This window comes from Pseudorca crassidens, chromosome 20 (assembly GCF_039906515.1).
Source record: "Pseudorca crassidens isolate mPseCra1 chromosome 20, mPseCra1.hap1, whole genome shotgun sequence".
NCBI classification, from domain to species: Eukaryota; Metazoa; Chordata; class Mammalia; order Artiodactyla; family Delphinidae; genus Pseudorca; species Pseudorca crassidens.
Window position 1 is genome coordinate 15,686,320 of NC_090315.1, and position 18,058 is coordinate 15,704,377.

General features: G+C 41.9%; 1 protein-coding gene across 6 annotated transcripts in view; it reads left to right on the plus strand.

The window, feature by feature from the left end:
- Positions 1–9,308: 9,308 nt before the first annotated feature.
- The window catches only part of LOC137215232 (zinc finger protein 420), a 98,821-nt gene continuing 90,071 nt past the window's right edge, over positions 9,309–18,058 (plus strand). For 3 of the 6 annotated variants that reach the window (XM_067720138.1, XM_067720137.1, XM_067720133.1), the window contains exons 1-4: positions 9,309–9,773; positions 10,364–10,418; positions 14,544–14,869; positions 16,609–16,665. In XM_067720138.1, the coding sequence (XP_067576239.1) occupies positions 16,657–16,665 (9 nt within the window). In that variant the 5' untranslated portion in view covers positions 9,309–9,773; positions 10,364–10,418; positions 14,544–14,869; positions 16,609–16,656. Of the gene's footprint in view, positions 9,774–10,121; positions 10,198–10,363; positions 10,419–14,543; positions 14,870–16,608; positions 16,666–18,058 lie in introns of all 6 variants that reach the window. The other 3 variants (XM_067720132.1, XM_067720131.1, XM_067720129.1) reach the window with 3 other exon arrangements.

The following is an 18,058-nucleotide window of genomic DNA, read 5'->3' on the forward strand; positions in this document are numbered from 1 at the left end:
TAAATTAGAAAGGATCTTGGAATCCTCACTGTGCACAGGAGCTTTTGTCTGAAAGAACTGGGTTGTGTGAGACCTGCTCACTGATTAACACTAACTCTCTATTCTTCACTCACATCACAGGCATTGACCCCAACCTGTTTGCTCTCCATTTCTCTTTTCCTGTAAAATTCTCCTGTACTTCATCTACTTTTATCTTTTTTTTGTCTTTCCTTCCATCTTGAAATCATTTATTTTCATTACACAAGTTTTCATTTCAGGAATTTGTGATATTCAAGGATGTGTCCATAGACTTCTCTCAGGAGGAGTGAGAATGCCTGGACTCAACTCAAAGGAATTTGTACAGATATGTAATGTTGGAGAATTATAGCAACCTGGTCTCAGTCGGTAAGCACAACTATCTCCAAAAAGTCTTAGTTTGCCCTCTGGATTATGTGCTTCCCCCAAGAGGAATTTTTCAATGCTTTTCATATATCCTATGCATTTCTTCTCCCTATTCCTAAAGAAATGGCTTGAGCTTTGCAGAGTCTGGGAAGCATCGTTGGGCCTAAGGCCAAAGTTCCATCTTCTGTGCTTTTTGTGGCCCTTGCAATAGTGACATCCTCCTTTATTTGCTGATCACAGGACAGGATTTGAGTGCTGGAACATCTACAACATAAAAATCTTTCTTCTCTCATGAGTAGGACTTTCCATTCCCAAGCCAGAAGTGATCTCTTTATTGGAGCAAGGGAAGGAGCCTTGGGGTGTTTTTGACAGTGAGCTGACAAGGGGCCTGTATCTAGGTAAGCGACTGATGGTCATGCAAGAGGAGAGGAGTGCAGGATGTAACTTAGTTGTTCAATGAGGAGACCATGTCTTTGAGATATTTTGGGAAATATCCCCTCAGAGGTCCACAACTATATAGAAAAGTAAACCTCACTATGAGCTTCCATATGCCCACACCTCCACCTCCAAGATAACCCTATCTCTGCTTCTTTTCTCTCATTTTTCCCTCCTATTCATAGCAGGTGATTCTGATGACAAGCTTCTACCTTTATTTGGGATCTTATTCCTTCTTATTGGTTCACTCTCTTTTATCTTTTGGGTTATATATGTGTCACTCCCTTGGAACGTTTTGGTATTTAGTATATTTAGTTTTTGGATTAATTATTTATGTATTCATTCTTTCAGCCAACACTCCCTTATATTCTATGTGTGGAGGATATTTTTCTAGGAGACATAGAGGTTATAAAATAATATGAACTATTAAGAAATGCATAGCCTGAGGATTGGGAAAGTATCTTTTCAAATCATTCAAAAAGTACAATTAATTGTAAGAGGAGTTCACGTATTGCAACCAGAAGAAATGGCTAAGATTGAAATATGGAAAAGCCTCACAGAGCTATAATAGTTGGAGCCTTGGGAGTGATTGCAGTCACCTTGGTAGACAGTTTTGGGTGTAAAGGTTATGTGCTTGTAATGGGAAGGCAAAGACTGCAGACGAGAAAAGACTGAGGTAAAGGTCAATGATCAAGCAATCGCATTAATGCATGCAATCAACATAATAGGGTGGGAGTGAAGGATGACTTAAGGCAGAGGGCACAGTAACTACAGAAGTCCTGAGGCAGGCAGGCTCATTGTGTATGAGAAGCACCAAGGGCTAATCTGTCTAAGACAGAGTAAACAAGGAAAGGAGTATGAAATGTGATCAGAGAGGTGTATGTTGGAAAGAGTCAGTTTATGGTGACCTTGTAAATTGTGGTTGAACTTTTTCTGAGTAAAATGGGACATAAATAGAATATTTTAAGTGGAGGCTGTTCCTTTCTGAAGTCAGCAGCTCTTGGAAGGTTTCTGATTAGGACTATTTGTTGGTCAACAGTTATGTTGACGTGATGGTGACAGTTTGGGATAAACTGGCCAGGTGTTGGACAGGGATAAGAGTTGAGAGAGATTAATGGTCCCTCCCTCTACCCTCACCTCAAAAGGTCTAAGTGTTCTATACCCAATGATCAGGGTTGTTCCTCTTCTACAGCCATATGATTAGTCTCCAACCAGTCCCTGCAGCAATCACTTCATTCTTTTTCCAATATCGCCCATGTCTTATTCATACCATATGGCATAACTCATCCCTAGATGCCTCAGCAGTTTCTTACTATACCTGTGCTATCCTAGAACCTCCTCCACTCCTGTTGTGTGGACCATGCCAGCACCACCTTAAGAGTCATCAGCTCGTGGTGATCATTTTGTAATGTATAGTATATTGAATCACTATGTTGTGCACCAGTAACTAACATAGTGTTGTAGGTCTATTATACTTCAATGACAACAAAAAACAAATAAACAAACTCATAGAAAAAGAGATCAGATTTGTGGTCACCCCAGGCAGTGGGTAGGAGGAGGGGGAATTGGATGAAGGTTGTCAAGAGGTACAATCTTCCAGTTATAAGATAAATAAGTACTAGAGATGTAATATACAACATGATTAATATAATTAATACTGCTGTATGTTACATACAAAAGTTGTTAAGGGAATAGATACTAAGAGTTTTCATCACAAGGAAAAATTCGTTTTTTCTTTTTCTTTTGTATCTATATGAGATGATGGATGTTCACTGAACTTATTGTGGTAATCATTTCATGATGTATGTAAGTCAAATATTATGCTGTATACCTTAAACTTATACAGTACTGTATGTCAATTATAGCTCAATGAAACTGGAAGAAAGAAAAGTTAGATGAGGGAAGGGATGGGACAAGGGGAACCCTGAAGGAGTCTAGCTTGCCCCTGCCCCGATGTGAGGAGCAGAGTTACAACTGGTCTCAGCACACAATTTTGCCCCAGCCAAGGGCCCAAGTCCAAAAAACAGGAAGGGCTGAGAAGCTGTGGGAGACAGTTAGTACTGACTGCTGGACATTTACTTCATGTCAGATTTCACGTTATCCTCACAAGCACTCTTGGAGAAAGGTGCTATTAGTCTATTTAAAAATAAAAACTTAGGGAGGGAGAAATGGGGAGGTAATAGTAAAATGGTTCAAGTTTCAGATATACAAGATGAGTAAGTCCTAGAGTTTACTGTACAGCCTAGGGCCTATAGTTAATAATATTGTATTGTATACTTGAGCATTTGCCAGGAGGGAAGATCTGACAGTCTGTGTTCTTATCACACAAAAAATAATAATAAATAAAGAGGGTGGGAGGAGACTTTTGGAGGTGATGGATATGTTTATGGCATTGATTCTAGTGATCATGATCATGATCATGATATGTACTTATCTCCAAACCCATCAAATTAATGCATTATCAGTTTTTTTGTATTATATCAATCGTACTTAATAAAGTGGGTTTTTTTGGGGGGGTTAAATATTTATTTATTTATTTGGCTGCACTGGGTCTTAGTTGCGGCATGCAGGATCTTCGTTGTGGCACACAGGAACTTCATTGCGGCATGCGGGCTCTTTTAGTTGTAGCATGCAGGCTCTTAGTTGCGGTGTGCAGGATCTAGTTCCCTGACCAGGGATTGAACCTGGGTCCCCTGCATTGGGAGTGTGGAGTCTTAACCACTGGACCACCAGGGAAGTCCCAATAAAGTGGGTTTTTTTGTTTTTTAAAGATATTAATGTAGTAGGCAGAGCACAGGCTCTGAACTCAAGAGAGAACTGGTTTTGAATCTCAGTCCTTGCCTTAGCTAACATGAATAAAATTTAAAATTCCTCCACTTTGAGGATTTTGGGGGGTTACAAAACATAGAATTTGGGCAAGCATATAGGTGATAAAAGGTGATAAACATTATTTTTCCCCTCAAAAATAAAACAAAAATTTAAAACATCACCTCATATTCATGATCATTATCATCAATATCCATAATTGCTAAATTCAGCAAGTACAGCCAGGAGACAAAAGAAGTACTAGGTTAGAGTTTCCCAGCCCCCTTTTCTCCAAGGGTATGTGTGGAAGGCAAAAAGGTAGAGTGAGAAGTTAATTATGTGGATTGGGTTTCTGACAGCAGTCTGGGCCTCTTCTATCCTCTCCAACCTCATAATTAAACATTCTATTTAAATGGAAGGTAACATTTTGGGAGAATTGCCACATTTAGTGCCCAAACTGCGTGTCTTAATTAGGTGCTCCACTGGGAGCTGTCTCAGTTGTCCAATTATCTTTTCAGTTTCTCCATCTTTCCATTTTCCATCTTTCAATAGCACCTGCTGCCTGCATATGATACAGGGCATGAAAGGTCCAGTGAATATCCCACGTAGCCGCCTGTTGCAGCATATGTTTTGGTTATAAGGCGGCACTATTGTCTGATTGGATATGTTCAGGGAATCCAAGTAGATAACAATGTAACACATCTATGGCTTAGATGACCATACTATTCCATCTAAGAGTCTTTGCAAAGTATGGCCCCCATCTGCTGTGTGGACAGGTTGGCAGTGCTATACACTGAAAGGGTGTCTATTGCAGTCAATTCCCACCAGTACCTTTGGGTGGAACAGAGAGAGCCTATATGGTCTATTTTCCAGGACTGGCCAGGTCTGGTACCCCTGGCTGTGTGTCCAAGAGTTCTCTTTGCTACTCAACTGCATAGTTGACAGTCTAGGCATGTTTGCTGGGCTTTCCTGACCTCTTGTGTTGGAATCACTATGTCTCATTTTGGGGCTCAGTCCTGAATTATAGATGGATTATCTATACACATGTGATTGTGAATCCAGGTGGCCATGGCCCTTACCTGGGTCCTTATCTGATGATCTCATAGATTCCATTCCAATAAATTTCTGTTGTTTTAATCCACCTAGTTTGTGGCACTTTGTTGTAGTAGCCCTAGGAAACTAATATACTGGTTGACAGTGTCAGAAATGTGCTGTGTCCAAAACCCAAGGGGATGTCATTGCCTAGTGGACACATTTTTTGCCATAGGCTCCAGGCTGCGTATTGTCAGTTGCTGACACTTGGTCCTCATAAAACCCTTTTCAGTGGGCATCCACATGGTTACAACCAAGGGATGTGGGTCTTGTGCAATCTCTTGCCATAATGCTTCATCCTCACAGAGGCTGAAACTTAATTATCCAGTTGTCCCACCGCCAGGTACAACACCACATCGTCAGTGCATTGGCTCCTGCCCATGAGTCAGTGAAAATGTAACAAGGTACATTTTGAGGGGTATTTTCCAGGGGAAGCATCACAGCCTGCAGTTCCTCCCATTAAGCAGAGTTCTCTTTTCCATGCACAACTTTAAGCATTTTTCTTTGAGGCTGCACAGCAGCAGTGGTCTAGTACATCCCATCTGTTTTTAACTTAGCTGATATGTCCATGAACCAGCCCCAGGAATACTCAGGAATCTTAGTGTATTGAAGCTCCCTAGAAGCTCAAGGTGCTGGAACAGACACTGCATCTGACATAACTGCATCTGGAGAATGACTAGTCACTTATTCATGTAGATGTGAAATGCCATGAATGACCAGTTTGCTTCTTTTCTGGATATTCCACTTCCACTTAATAATGAATGCTGTTGTACAATATTCACTTTGTTGGTATTCACATTTCTAACCCAGGATAGGGATGTTTGTGTAACACAACCTGCTATTGGTTTGTTAGTCTTCAGTATCCAGTGACTAATAATGAGCCAGTAATTGTCTCCGAAACGGGGTATTTTGTTGTACTGGCTTGAATAGTGTCCCCTCCAAATTCATGGCTACCTGGAACCCATAAATGTGACTTAGTTATTTGGGAATACAGTCTTTGCAGATATAATCAAGTTAAGATGAGGTTACACTGGATTAGGGTGGGCCCTAAATGCAATATGACTGGTGTCCTTATTTTTATAAAAGGCAAATTTGGACACAGTGACACGGCCATACAAAGAGAACGCCATGTGATAACAGAGCCAGAGATTGGAGTGATATGTCTACAGGCTAAGGAATGCCAAGAATTGCCAGAAACCACCAGAAATAAGGAAAAAACAAGGAAAGATTCTCCCCTAGAGCCTTCAGAGAGGCCAACACCTTGATTTCAGACTTCTGGCCTTCAGAACTGTGAGACAATAAATTTCTGTTGTTTTAAACCAGCTAGTTTGAGGTACTTTGTTGTGGCAGTCCTAGGAAATTAATAATACTCGTTGATGGTGTCAGACACGTGCATGTCCAAAACCCAAGGGAATGCCATTGCCTAGTGACCACATCTTTTTGCCACAGGCTCCAGTCTGCATAAATGTCAGTTGCTGACACTTGCAGCTCAAAAGGCTTGTTAGGGCTGACTGGCCAGAATGGAAGGGCAGCCTGTACAGCTTGTTGGATAGTTTCTAAGGCCTGTTATTGGACAGTGCCCCTTTTGAGTGATCTTATATAGTGAGTTAGGAGGATCCTCACGTGAGGTATGAAGTGCCTCCAACACCCAAACGTGCCTATCACATGTTGTGCCTCATTTTGTTTGCTGAAGCTTTTAAGGCCAAAAATTTTTCTTTAAAAAGCTCAGGGCTTTTTCTCTGGGCAGCCCAGCTGGTTTCCAAGAATCTTCCTTCAGTGTTTAGTCCCTGTATCTTATTGGGATCTTAATCTTCCAGCCCTGGTTCAGATAATTGACTCATCTTATGAAAGGCAGTCTATATGCTGTGCTTAGCCCTTCCAATCGGAATAATGCCATCAATGTAATGGTAACAGGACATCTCTGGTAATATTTCAGCCTTTCTAGATCTTGGCCTATTCACTAATGATGAATTGTGAAGAGTTTAGGTAGCTGTGGCAACATGATAAAATAAAGGTAATTAGAAACTTGTGAAGGCAAATTGGCACTGATTTGCAGAATGCAACAGGATGCTGAGAAGGTATTAGCAATGTCCACCAACCATGGCAAGACAGACTCCTTCAGTCTGCATTACAGACTCTGTGATTGTTAATACTGGAACTGCACGTGTGAGAGAGACTACTGCCACACTGAGCTTCTGGTAGTTCGCAGTCCAGAGCCAGATAACATTGTATTTTTCACTGGCCACTGAGGGCCATTATGTGACATAGTTTCTTTAAGCACCTCTTCCTCTTCTAGCTCCTTGATCAGTATAGTGACCTCTGACGTCTTCTACTCCCTCTGTCCTCCTTCCCCAGCACCCTATGCTACTTCACAGTAACTACATGACTATACTGAAGAAGTCTAGTAGGCTCCAGGTTGGGTACTTGCGTCACTACCACTGTTCTAATTGTGGCATTTCCCCATTGGGAACATCCCTAATGGTCAAGAGAATTATTACCTATAATTAACACATCTATTACCACAACACATTCAGCAGTATCAGTTACAACCACTTGAATGTGTATTGCTCCAAAAGAGTCCACCTGTAAAGTTATACCAGTCTATTGATCAATCTGGAAATTACTTTCCAAATTATTTCTGGAAGTTATTATTAACTACTTCAAGTAATTTTTTGGACCACCCCCAAGGGTGCTTTCTAGCACCGCAGTAACTTATGTCCCAATGTCCAAAAGGGCTTAAAATGTTTGGCAACCTTGGTCACTGTCAAGTCCCCAACATACCTTGACCAGTGCAGGTGGCCTTGGGTCCCTCTTAGGGAAGGATGGACCTTTGCCTTTACTCCAGTCCTATTTGTTCTTAAAGGCAGTAAGGAAAGAGAGGCACTATTGAAGGCACTGGATCAACACCAATCTAAACAGTACAGAACTCTACAAGAGGATCCAGATTCTCTTGGTCCTCTTCCTGTTTGCCCAAATTAATACTAAAGCTGGCAGGTATCTTCCCCTGTTACAGAAGATATACAAATGGACACATCAGGTAAATTCAAATGAAAACCACCATGCACCCACCAGAAAGGTTAAAAAGGAAACACATAAAGTGTGTGTTAGGTATACAGAGCAACTGGAACTATAATACATACCTGCAATCGGAAAACCACTTTGGAAAACCGTTTGGCAATGTATTACTATAGTTAAACATATGCATAACCTATGACCCAGCAATTCCCCTCCAAGATGCACACATATACACAGCAAAATACACAAATGAGACTGTTCAAAAGCACTATTCCTAGTAGCCCCAAGCTAAAAACAAGCCAAATACCATCAACAATGAGAGTAAGCGAACTTTATCAATTAATCTCACAAAATGAATATTTGGCAAAAGAAGTCAGACCAAAGGGGTTAGAAAGTGTGCATACAATATGATTGCATTTATGTTCAGTTCAAAATCAGGCAAAACTTATCTGTAATATTGTAAGTCATGTGATGGATATCTTTACAGGAGACCAGTAGGGGACTTCTGGGGTGCTAGTTATGAAACTGATCAGAACCCAGTGGGGGCCTCCTGGGCACAAAAACCTTTCTGTGTCCCCAGTTTCTTATTTGCAGGATAAAGGCTTCAGCCTCCTAGACCTTCCTGAATACCAAAGAGCAGATTCAAACAGTTACTAATCAAGGAAGTAAGGGAATGCAGAAACCAAGAATGAGCAGTCAAGAAACTATAGTGCATGGGACTTCCCTGGTGGTCCAGTGGTTAAGGCTCCATGCTCCCAATGCAGGGGGCATGGGTTCAATCCCTGGTCCGGGAACTAAGATCCCACATGCTGAGTGGCATGGCCAAAAAAAAAAAAAAAGAAACCGTAATGTAACCATTAAAGCAGGATCCTGGTTCCTCCTCAAGGGATATACATAATCATATCTTTGCGTTCTTCTGCAGGAACTAAGGCTCCCACCTAGGTGGAGGAAGGTAACTTCAGGCTGAGCACAAGAGTCCTGGAACACTGCCCTATTACCTCACCACCAGTCAGAAGAAAGTCACACACCCTGAAGCCCTCACCCCAAATTTTGCCTGTTAAAACCAGCAGGGAGTTTGGGGTTTTTGAGCACAAGCCACCTGTTCTCCTTACTTGGACCTGCAATAAACCTTTCTCTGCTCCAAACTCCAACACCTCAGTTTGGCCTCACTGTGCTTCAGGCACACGAACTTGTATTCAGTAACAGTTACTCTAAGTTCGAGCAATTTATGAAAAATCACCCATCTTTAACGATTTGGGCACTTTTTGGCATGTTACATTCAGAAAGTGGACTTTAAACTATTTATTTATTTTTAATCATAAAAACTGTATCAGGAACAGCTGCACAACCACACCCCCAAGGTCACAAACTTAAGCAAATGCGCTCACCAGCAGTAAAGGGTCACTCTCCTTACGTCCTCCTCCACAGGCCAGGCTGCAGTAACGGCCTGGAGATTCATCTCCTTTAGCCTCCTCGGAATCCGCTCTATCTTCCCTTCCACCTGCCAGAGCCTTCAGACTCTGTGGCGGTATCCAGCGCCAACCCGTGGTAAGCTGAGGCTGAGAGAACAGGACGACCCCTTTTGGCCCTCTGGGACTCCTAGTCCACACTACATGTCCCCGAAGTCCCCGCGGCCGGAAATAAGCTTCCCGTCAGAGCGCGACCGTTGGTGCCAGAGCGCGACCGGAGGTGCCAGAGCGCGACCGGAGGTGCCAGAGCGCGACCGGAGGTGCCACATCACAGCTGGGACGGCAGACGCGCGGAGTGATTTGCGGAGTCGGCGGAAGACCCGCCGCTCGCGGCTTGTGCTTTTGGGACGAGTACGGTTCTGAGAGGGGCTCGGAAGGTTTGGGTTGCTGGTTCTCTCGGATCTTTTGGGTACTGGACTACATTTTCCAGAAGCCTGCGGGTGTAACGTTACTTCCTACTAGGTTGTCAGCGCTGTTAATGCTGGAACGAGCTGAGCTGCGCAGCGGCTGTGGGAGCGCGGACTGTTGATGTGGACCGGTCCGCTGGGACCCGGCAGGACGCCGGAGAAGCAGAAGGTGAGGCGTTTTCTGAGCCCCGGGACAAAGACCGGCCGTGTCTAGAGCCTCAGGCCTTAGCACGCCACTGTGTGTGTGTGTGTGTGTGTGTGTGTGTGTGTGTGTGTAACGTGATGTGCCTGTGGGACTGCATGATTTTGTGTGACCACTTGAGAGAGTGGTAATTGTGTCTTCAGACGTGAGAGCGGTTGTGTTAAGCTGCGAGAATGACCAGATAAAGAAGCTTGTCTCCAAGTCACAGACCTGATGTCAGAATGAGAATTTTAGAGCCAGAAACAGCCTCACGTTCGGGGGGCTGAGAAGAGAGGAGGCAAAAATCGAGGTGGTAAGATTCCAGTTTCCCCTCAGGAATCCACCTGGGGAGTCCTATGCGGATTCTCGACTTCCACTCTGGTTCCCAAAGAGGGAGGGCATCATTGCTCAGGTCAGTCGCTGAGCTTCGGCTGAGTGTCTACTTTAACTCGTGGGGTGGGGGCCGTGGGGTGGGGCAGGGAGAGTAGAAGATGTTTGGTTCTAACAAATAAGTCTGCGCTCAAAGAAAGGCTTGGTGTCTCAAGATTATTTAACTCTTACCAACTTCTCTGACACAGGTGACCAGAGAACAAGGGAAGAGTAGCTGTTGGACAACTAAGATTTTTATCCAAGGTAAGTTGTTTTTCTCTTTTTTGTCTCTGAATTGCTTTCTGGATTTTCAGGATATATCTTTCTGTCCTCGAAAATCTATAGCAAGAACCCTTTTAGTGATCTGGTTCTTGGGCGTTGCTATTCCAAAGAATAATGGGGATGGGGGGAAGTTAGAGGAATGGACCCAAAGAAGATGTTCCACTCCATTTCTCTCTTTTTAACCTGAGGTACACATATTCGTGTGCCAAATATTTTAATGCTGCCTGTATACTTAGTCCTTTTCTAAGATTTTTGAAGGAATAGAATAAATCCTACAGAGTGAAATTTGAAGCCTTTCTTTTAGTATTTTCTTCTCAATTTTATTGTTTAAGAGATGATATTGTAAGTATTTAAAAGGTTCAAAAGAGCATTCAGCAAATTCTCCCTCCCAGCTCTGCCGTTAGTCACGGAGTTTTCCCACTTCAGAGGGCGACCAGTGTGACTAGTTTCTTGAGTACTTCCAGGGGGATTCTATGCATATATTAGTACATGATGGGCTTATTCATTTTTAATAGCTGAACTGTATTCCATACTTCTTCCATGTTTAAAAACTGACCCTTACTAACTTTCAGATGGCTATCAGTCTTTTACTATTGTAAACGGTGGTGGGATAAATATAGATGCTCATTTGATGAGTTTATTAGTAGGATGAATGCTACTTTCTGGGCCAACTTATGTGTGGACTTTAAATTTTAATACTTCTTGCTATATTTTCCCTCAGAGAGGCTGTATCGTTACTTTACTAATCACTATTTTTTGATTTTATGTTTTATCCAAGATACTTTGCTAGTTGTTGGAAAGCTTAAGAAAATTATTAATATGCTATTGTAGAGTTTTCAAACTATGGTGTTGTTACCTTATTTTTTTTGTGTGTGTGGTAAAATCAATTCACTGAGCCATGATCAGCATTTTTTTTAACTTTTTATTATGAAAAATTCAAACTGTACAAAAATAGACAAAATAGTAATGAGCTTCTATGTACCATCCTTTGTTCAGCTTCAGTAATGATTGACTCATAGCTAGTCTTGTTTGATCTATACCTCTGCCCACCCCAGAATTATTTTGTAGCAAATGCCAGATGTTGTTGTATTACTTCATCCATAAACATTTCAGTGTGTATGTGAATGATGAATCTTTTAAAAAACTTAATCACAATACCATTATTTTCTCTCAAACAATATTTCTTTAATATCAGATATCCAGTTAGAGTTTAGACTGCCTCTCCGGGCATATCTTTTTAAAATTTTAAAATTTCTTTGAATCTGGATCCAAATAAGACCTATGTGTTGCGATTGGTTTATAATGTATTTGTTGAAGAAACTGGGTGATTTGTTCTGTATAGTTTCCCACAGTCTGGTATCATTAACATGTTTTTCTGTATTTCCTATAGATTAAGAGCCTTAGCCTACATGCACCAATTTGAATTTCCTGGATGGGATCAGAAGGAGATCCCAGATTAATTTTCAACACTTTATAATCCAAATATTGGGGAAGGTTTCCTGGGTAGGGAAAGTTCAGGCTCAAATGGACCACATACCAGGTGGACAGTTGCTTCTCCCATTGGACAATCTATGGTTAATGGGTCTGAGGAGAGTATGTGCCTTCAATCTGACCTACAGCCCTTATGAAATGGCAGCAGGATTGAAAATCCATAAAGTTAGAGGGAGACATTATTATTAAAAGACCTCATATGTGATGAGTCTTCATGTGCATGGAGGGTGAGACATGCTCCCTCTAAATATAGGAAATAGTGATAAGGAGGTTTCCTAAAGTTTCTTTGAGATGTGAGTCAGACAGGAGGCCTTAAATTAAGAGAGATTAAGGCTTGAGGCAAGAGAGAGACACATGTAGGTGTCCTTTTGCCACACTGCCATTTATTTTTCACATCTTTATTGGTGTATAAATGCTTTATAATATTGTGTTAGTTTATGGTGTACAACAAAGTGAATCAGCTATATGTATACATATATCCCCATACACACTGCCACTTAAAAAAGGGAGCTGTTTAGGGGCTTCCCTGTTGGCACAGTGGTTGAGAGTCCACCTGCTGATGCAGGGGACACGGGTTCATGCCCCGGTCCGGGAAGATCCCACATGCCATGGAGCGGCTGGGCCCGTGAGCCATGGCCGCTGAGCGTGCGCGTCCGGAGCCTGTGCTCTGCAACGGGAGAGGCCACAACAGTGAGATGCCTGCATACCGCAAAAAAAAAGGGAGCTGTTTAAAGAGGCCATTGTGTCTCTTAATTAAGCCAGCTGCCTGGGACCTATTGGGAGATGAAAGTTCCATTGAATGCCTTTCGCAAGAGCCCAACATTGTGTGTTTTGAGAAGTGAAATGTATGCGTTGGTCACTACTAGTAATGTCTTAAACTCTGAAGGGAATAAGGATTGTCCTGGTGAGTCCTTGTGTATGTAGAGACGAGTGACTTTGATTTATATTTGAGTATCTGTAAGGCAAGAGATTCCCAGATTTCTTTACCCTTAAAGGGACAACTCTTAGGCAATGGCCCAAGAGTTTGTAAAAATGTGCAGATGGGACCATTTGTTTGTCAGGACATTTGTGCAGAGATGACTTCCTAAAGTTTGACCACTTGTTCTGATCCTTGGATCCTGTCCTTTATGGGGGACATCCTAGTTAAGGAATGGAAAGCAGCAACATTCCACTTAGCTTCATCACCTATGATGGTGGCAGTGCTATTCATAAAGTCTGTGGGCTCACATTGCTGTTTACTTAGTTAAATCCCAGGAGGATTCCTAGTCAAGGGCTCTGAGGGAGGGGTGACCTCCTCTAGCACCATGGCATCTGGCAAGGGACTAAGGACAGGGAAGACCACTCCCTCCTGTAGGTGGAACATTCCAGAGGGCTCAGGCTTGGCTGAGCCTATGGGATGTACCTGTGCTGAGTTTGTGGGGGTGCTGCCTCCATGATCCAAGGCATAGTAGGCATCTGGGTTCAGAGAGTCCCAGGCTTAGGGTCTTTGAAAGCCTTTATCTCCAAGAGATCTTAGTATATAGCCAGCAGTTGTCACTCTAGTGGTGTATAGCATAGGGCCAAAAGGGGCACTTTCTTGCATCTTAAGCCTGTAGGCACCTGGTGGCCATCAGAGGGGGTTCAGAGGCATGAGAGGAGGTTGCTGCAGCCTCTGCAGAGGAGTCTCTGAGGGCACTAACAGGAGTGACTGCTGATTTTAATTTGAACAGATTCTGGAGCCTTTTATTGGCAGGGTTCCTTTCCAAGGTGGGATGATTTGTAAGTAACAGCATCAGTGAGATTAACTAAAATTTGTAAGTAAGGAATATGTTGCTTCCAGACCCAAATACGACTGAAAGACATTATGGGTGCTGAGAGATTTTACTGTAGTTTCTTGACAGTGTCAGGCATAGAGTTGCCCTGTTTTACCAATACTTTTCAGGAATTTAATGAAGGTGTCAGGGCTTTGCATTATGTGTGAGGCAGTGGCCTATGTCTTTTTTTGTGAGCTCTTTTGTGAATATTTTTATGTCCTTAATGAGCATGTTAAATGAATCTCCTCAGAGGAGGACGTCGTCCATATAATGTCATACCTGTGCTCCTGGAAAAAGGTGGATGCAGTTAAGACTATGTATAATGGCAAGGCTACTGAGGTATCCGTGGGTAGCCTGGCAAAGGTACATTGTGTTAGACCTTGATAAGAGAGGTATTTAGGGTGTGGGTTTAGCAAACTTCCTGTGAAGAGGAATTGAGAGTTTTTAGCCATGACATCAACATTGGGTCAAGACAGTACTTGTGAAATATTTTATCACAGGCTCGTACCTCATGCCACACACAAAAATTTACTCAAAATGCACCATCGACCTAAATGTAAGAGTATAAGCAGCCAAAGGGGAAAAAAATACATAAATTGGATTTCCTCAAAATTAAAAACTTTCAAGCTTCAAGGGACACCACCAAGAAAGTGAAGATACAGCCCACAAAGTGGGACCCGAAATTTGAAAATCACAAGTTCAGGAAGGGAATTGTATTTTGGAATATATGAGGAATTATTACAACTGAAATAAACAGACAAATAACCAAAATTTTTTTATTCCTTTTTCCTTTTGGCCACGCCACGACACATTCCCCAACCAGGGATCGAACCCATGTCCCCTGCAGTGGAAGCACGGAGTCTGAACCACTTGGACCTCCAGGGAAGTACCACCAAATTTTTTAAATGAACAAAGAATTGGAATATACATTTCTCCAAAGAAAATACACAAATGACAAATAAGCACATAAAGATGTTCAACATCATTGTGGAAATGCAAATCAAAATCATGACATACCACTTCAGACCCACTAGAATGAATTTAATGCAAAAGATGGCGAAGATGTGGAAAAAATGGAACTTTGATATATTGGTGGAACTGTAAGATGATGCAGCTGCTTTGAAAAAGAGTTGGCAGTTCCTCAAAAAGGTAAACATGGAGTTACCATATGATCCAGCAATTCTATTCCTAGGTGTTTATATCTAAGAGAAATGAAACATATGTCCGCACAAAAACATGTACATGAATGTTCTTAGTAGCATTATTCTTAGTAACAATAAGTGAAAACAATGCAAATGTCCATCAACTGATGAATGGGAAAAATGTGGTGTATCCATACAATGGAACATTATTTAGCAATATGTATAAAGGCAAAGGTACTAATCTATGCTGCAGCATATGCTAACCTTGAAACATTATGCTATGTGAGAGAAGCCCATCACAAAGACCACATATTGTATGATTACATTTATATGAAATGACTAGAATAAGCATATGTGTAGATATAAAGAGTGGATTAGCAGTTGCCAGGGTCTGAGGGAACAAGAGTGGGAAGTGACTGCTAAGGGGTATGGGGTTTTGGATAATGAGAATATTCTAAAATTAGATGGTTGTGCATCTCTGTGAGTATACTAAAAACCACTCAGTTGCATTTTTAAAAGGATGAATTTATGGAATGTTGAGTTATATGTCAGTGAAGCTGTTACGAAAAGAAAGAAGTATAAGGAAGATTCTATAGCCAGTGGGGGCAGAGAGTGGTTAAATTCACAGACCTGTTTGCTGATCACGTAAGTGTTAATTGTATAAAGAATCTAGCGCATAGTATGTGCTCTATGGAAATTATTTGTTGTACAGTCACTTTCTCAAGTCATCCCCAGCCTTACATTTAGAGGCAGAATGATGTTCAGCAGGATAACAAGGGAGTGCTGCCTCCAGAATTCCTGAGTTCAGCTGAGGCCATGATTGGATGCAACAGGCAGCCGCCTTCTTATTTTGTTCTTAATTTTTTGGCAATGCCACGTGGCATGCGGGATCTTAGTTCCCCAACCAGGGATTGAACCTGCGCCCCCTGCAGTGGAAGCGAGGAGTCTTAACCACTGGACCGCCAGGGAAGTCCCCAGGCAGTTTTCTGTTAAAGGATGTTTTGGGGAATTCCCTGGCGGTCCAGTGGTTAGGACTCTGTGCTTTCACTGCCGAGGGCCCAGGTTCAGTCCCTGGTTGGGGAACTAAGATACCACAAGCCATGCAGCCAAAAAATAAATTAATTAAATAAAACTTTAAAAAATTAATTAAAAACAAAAAGAATGCTTTGGATTTGTTCCTTGGTTACTTGATGAGTCTAGTGTGACTTCGTGTGGCCTGGATGAAGCCTACAATTTGTTCTCAAAATGCTTCTTGCACCTTGGAATGTGAGAACAAGCCAGGGAGGCACCCTGAGCTATTTATATTTAGTGTGTTGAGTCTGGGGGAAAAAGGCAGATCTTAGTTGTGGGAAGTGTTTGTTCCAAGATTTGGCCTACATGGATACAGAGCACTTCTAGGCCTGAGGGCCCCATCAATGTCCTTGAAGCAGGTATGACTTGGATACATTTTGGATCAGAGGCCCCTAGTCTGAAAATATTAACCACTCAGGACAGGTAAGAGAACCCTACGAACATCATAGGAATTGGGTACTGCTTTAGCATAAATTAATTCTTCTGTATCTATGTTTTTTGGGATTGGGGAAGGGATTTGATTGTTTATATTTCTGCAAATCTCAGTATATATATTGGGGCATGGAAGGGACCAGGTGCCATGAAAAGGGAAGGAAATATTTATCTTAACTTAGTCATTTAGAAGGAAGCCTATTCTCATAGTTTCCTTTTTCTTTCCTGACTCTGTATTCTCAGGACTCAGCACTTCTCCAGAGGAGGACTAATAATTTTCCCTTCTAAGCCATGCCCCATGTGAGTTGGTGTTTTTTCTTCTCCTCATCAAATAGTCATTGTTTTCTAGGATATGAATGCTCAATATTCTTATCTCCAGATTTTCTGCCTCACTAAGCCCCACCCCTCTCTTCTCTAGCCATATTTAGGGATCCATTCTGCAAATCAGGAAATGTATTAAGGAAAGAGTAGAACCTCTTGTGTCAGAATGTGGTTTAATGAGATGGGACTACACATGCAAAATTCATTCTTTCTCATTGACCTCCATTTTCTGGTTGATGAGGATAGAAAATTGCTGTTTATCTCAGAATGTGGTGAAATCTTTGGTCTGTGAGGCTTTTAAGATTGGAAATGTGATCAAATGTAGGATTGAGAACAGAGAGAGAGCATGTCATGTCAGTGAGTACCTCAGAGGCAAATACCAGTGACAAGGTCCATTTCAAATTTGAATAGAATGTGTAAGTCAGGGACCACATCTGTGTGAGTTTAGCTCATCTTTCATTGGTTTTCTGTTGCTCAGAATAAGCAAAGTGTACAGTGAGCAATGATGAGTGGTAAAATGATCATCCAGAGGGTTAGATATTTGCGAATTTTAGAAACAGAGCTGATGTTAGAGAAGTAAAACAGACTAAATACTGTAAAATAAGAAAATGATTACAGGGAATTCCCTGGTGGTCCAGTGGTTAGGACTCTGTGCTTTCACTGCCAAGGGCTGGGGTTCAATCCCTGGTGGGGGCACTAAGATCCCACAAGCTGCACTGTGCAGCAAAAAAAAAAAAAAAGAAAAAAAGAAAAAGATTATAATTATAATATGGAATATTATATACCTTATAAAAATGATGTCTATGAAAGGATTTGCCAGGACAAGGAAGAATATTATTGCTAAGTTATTCTGAGACTTGAGTTGGAAATAAATTCTTAAATTATATAGAAATCTTATTTTCTAAAATAAACTTTTTTTTTTTTTTGTGATACGCGGGCCTCTCACTGCTGTGGCCTCTCCCATTGTGGAGCACAGGCTCTGGACGCGCAGGGTCAGCGGCCATGGCTTACGGGCCCAGCTGCTCCGCGGCATGTGAGATCTTCCCGGACCAGGGCACGAACCCGCGTCCCCTGCATCGGCAGGCAGACTCCCAACCACTGTGCCACCAGGGAAGCCCTAAGATAAACATTTTAAAAGATATTTGGAATGGGCCCATCAGTTTTGTTTTTTTCTCTTTTTTCTCCCTCCCTTCCTCCTCCCATCCTCTCCTTCTTCTCTCCCTTCCTTCCTTCCTTTTTCTTATTTTCAATTCTTTAAAGGGAAGAGGGGAGGAAGGAATTTGCAACTTATTTGAGAATTTGCATATGTTATGTGCTTGCACACAGTATTTCATTTAATCAGAGAACTCCACTTACCTGGGTTTTGTTCATT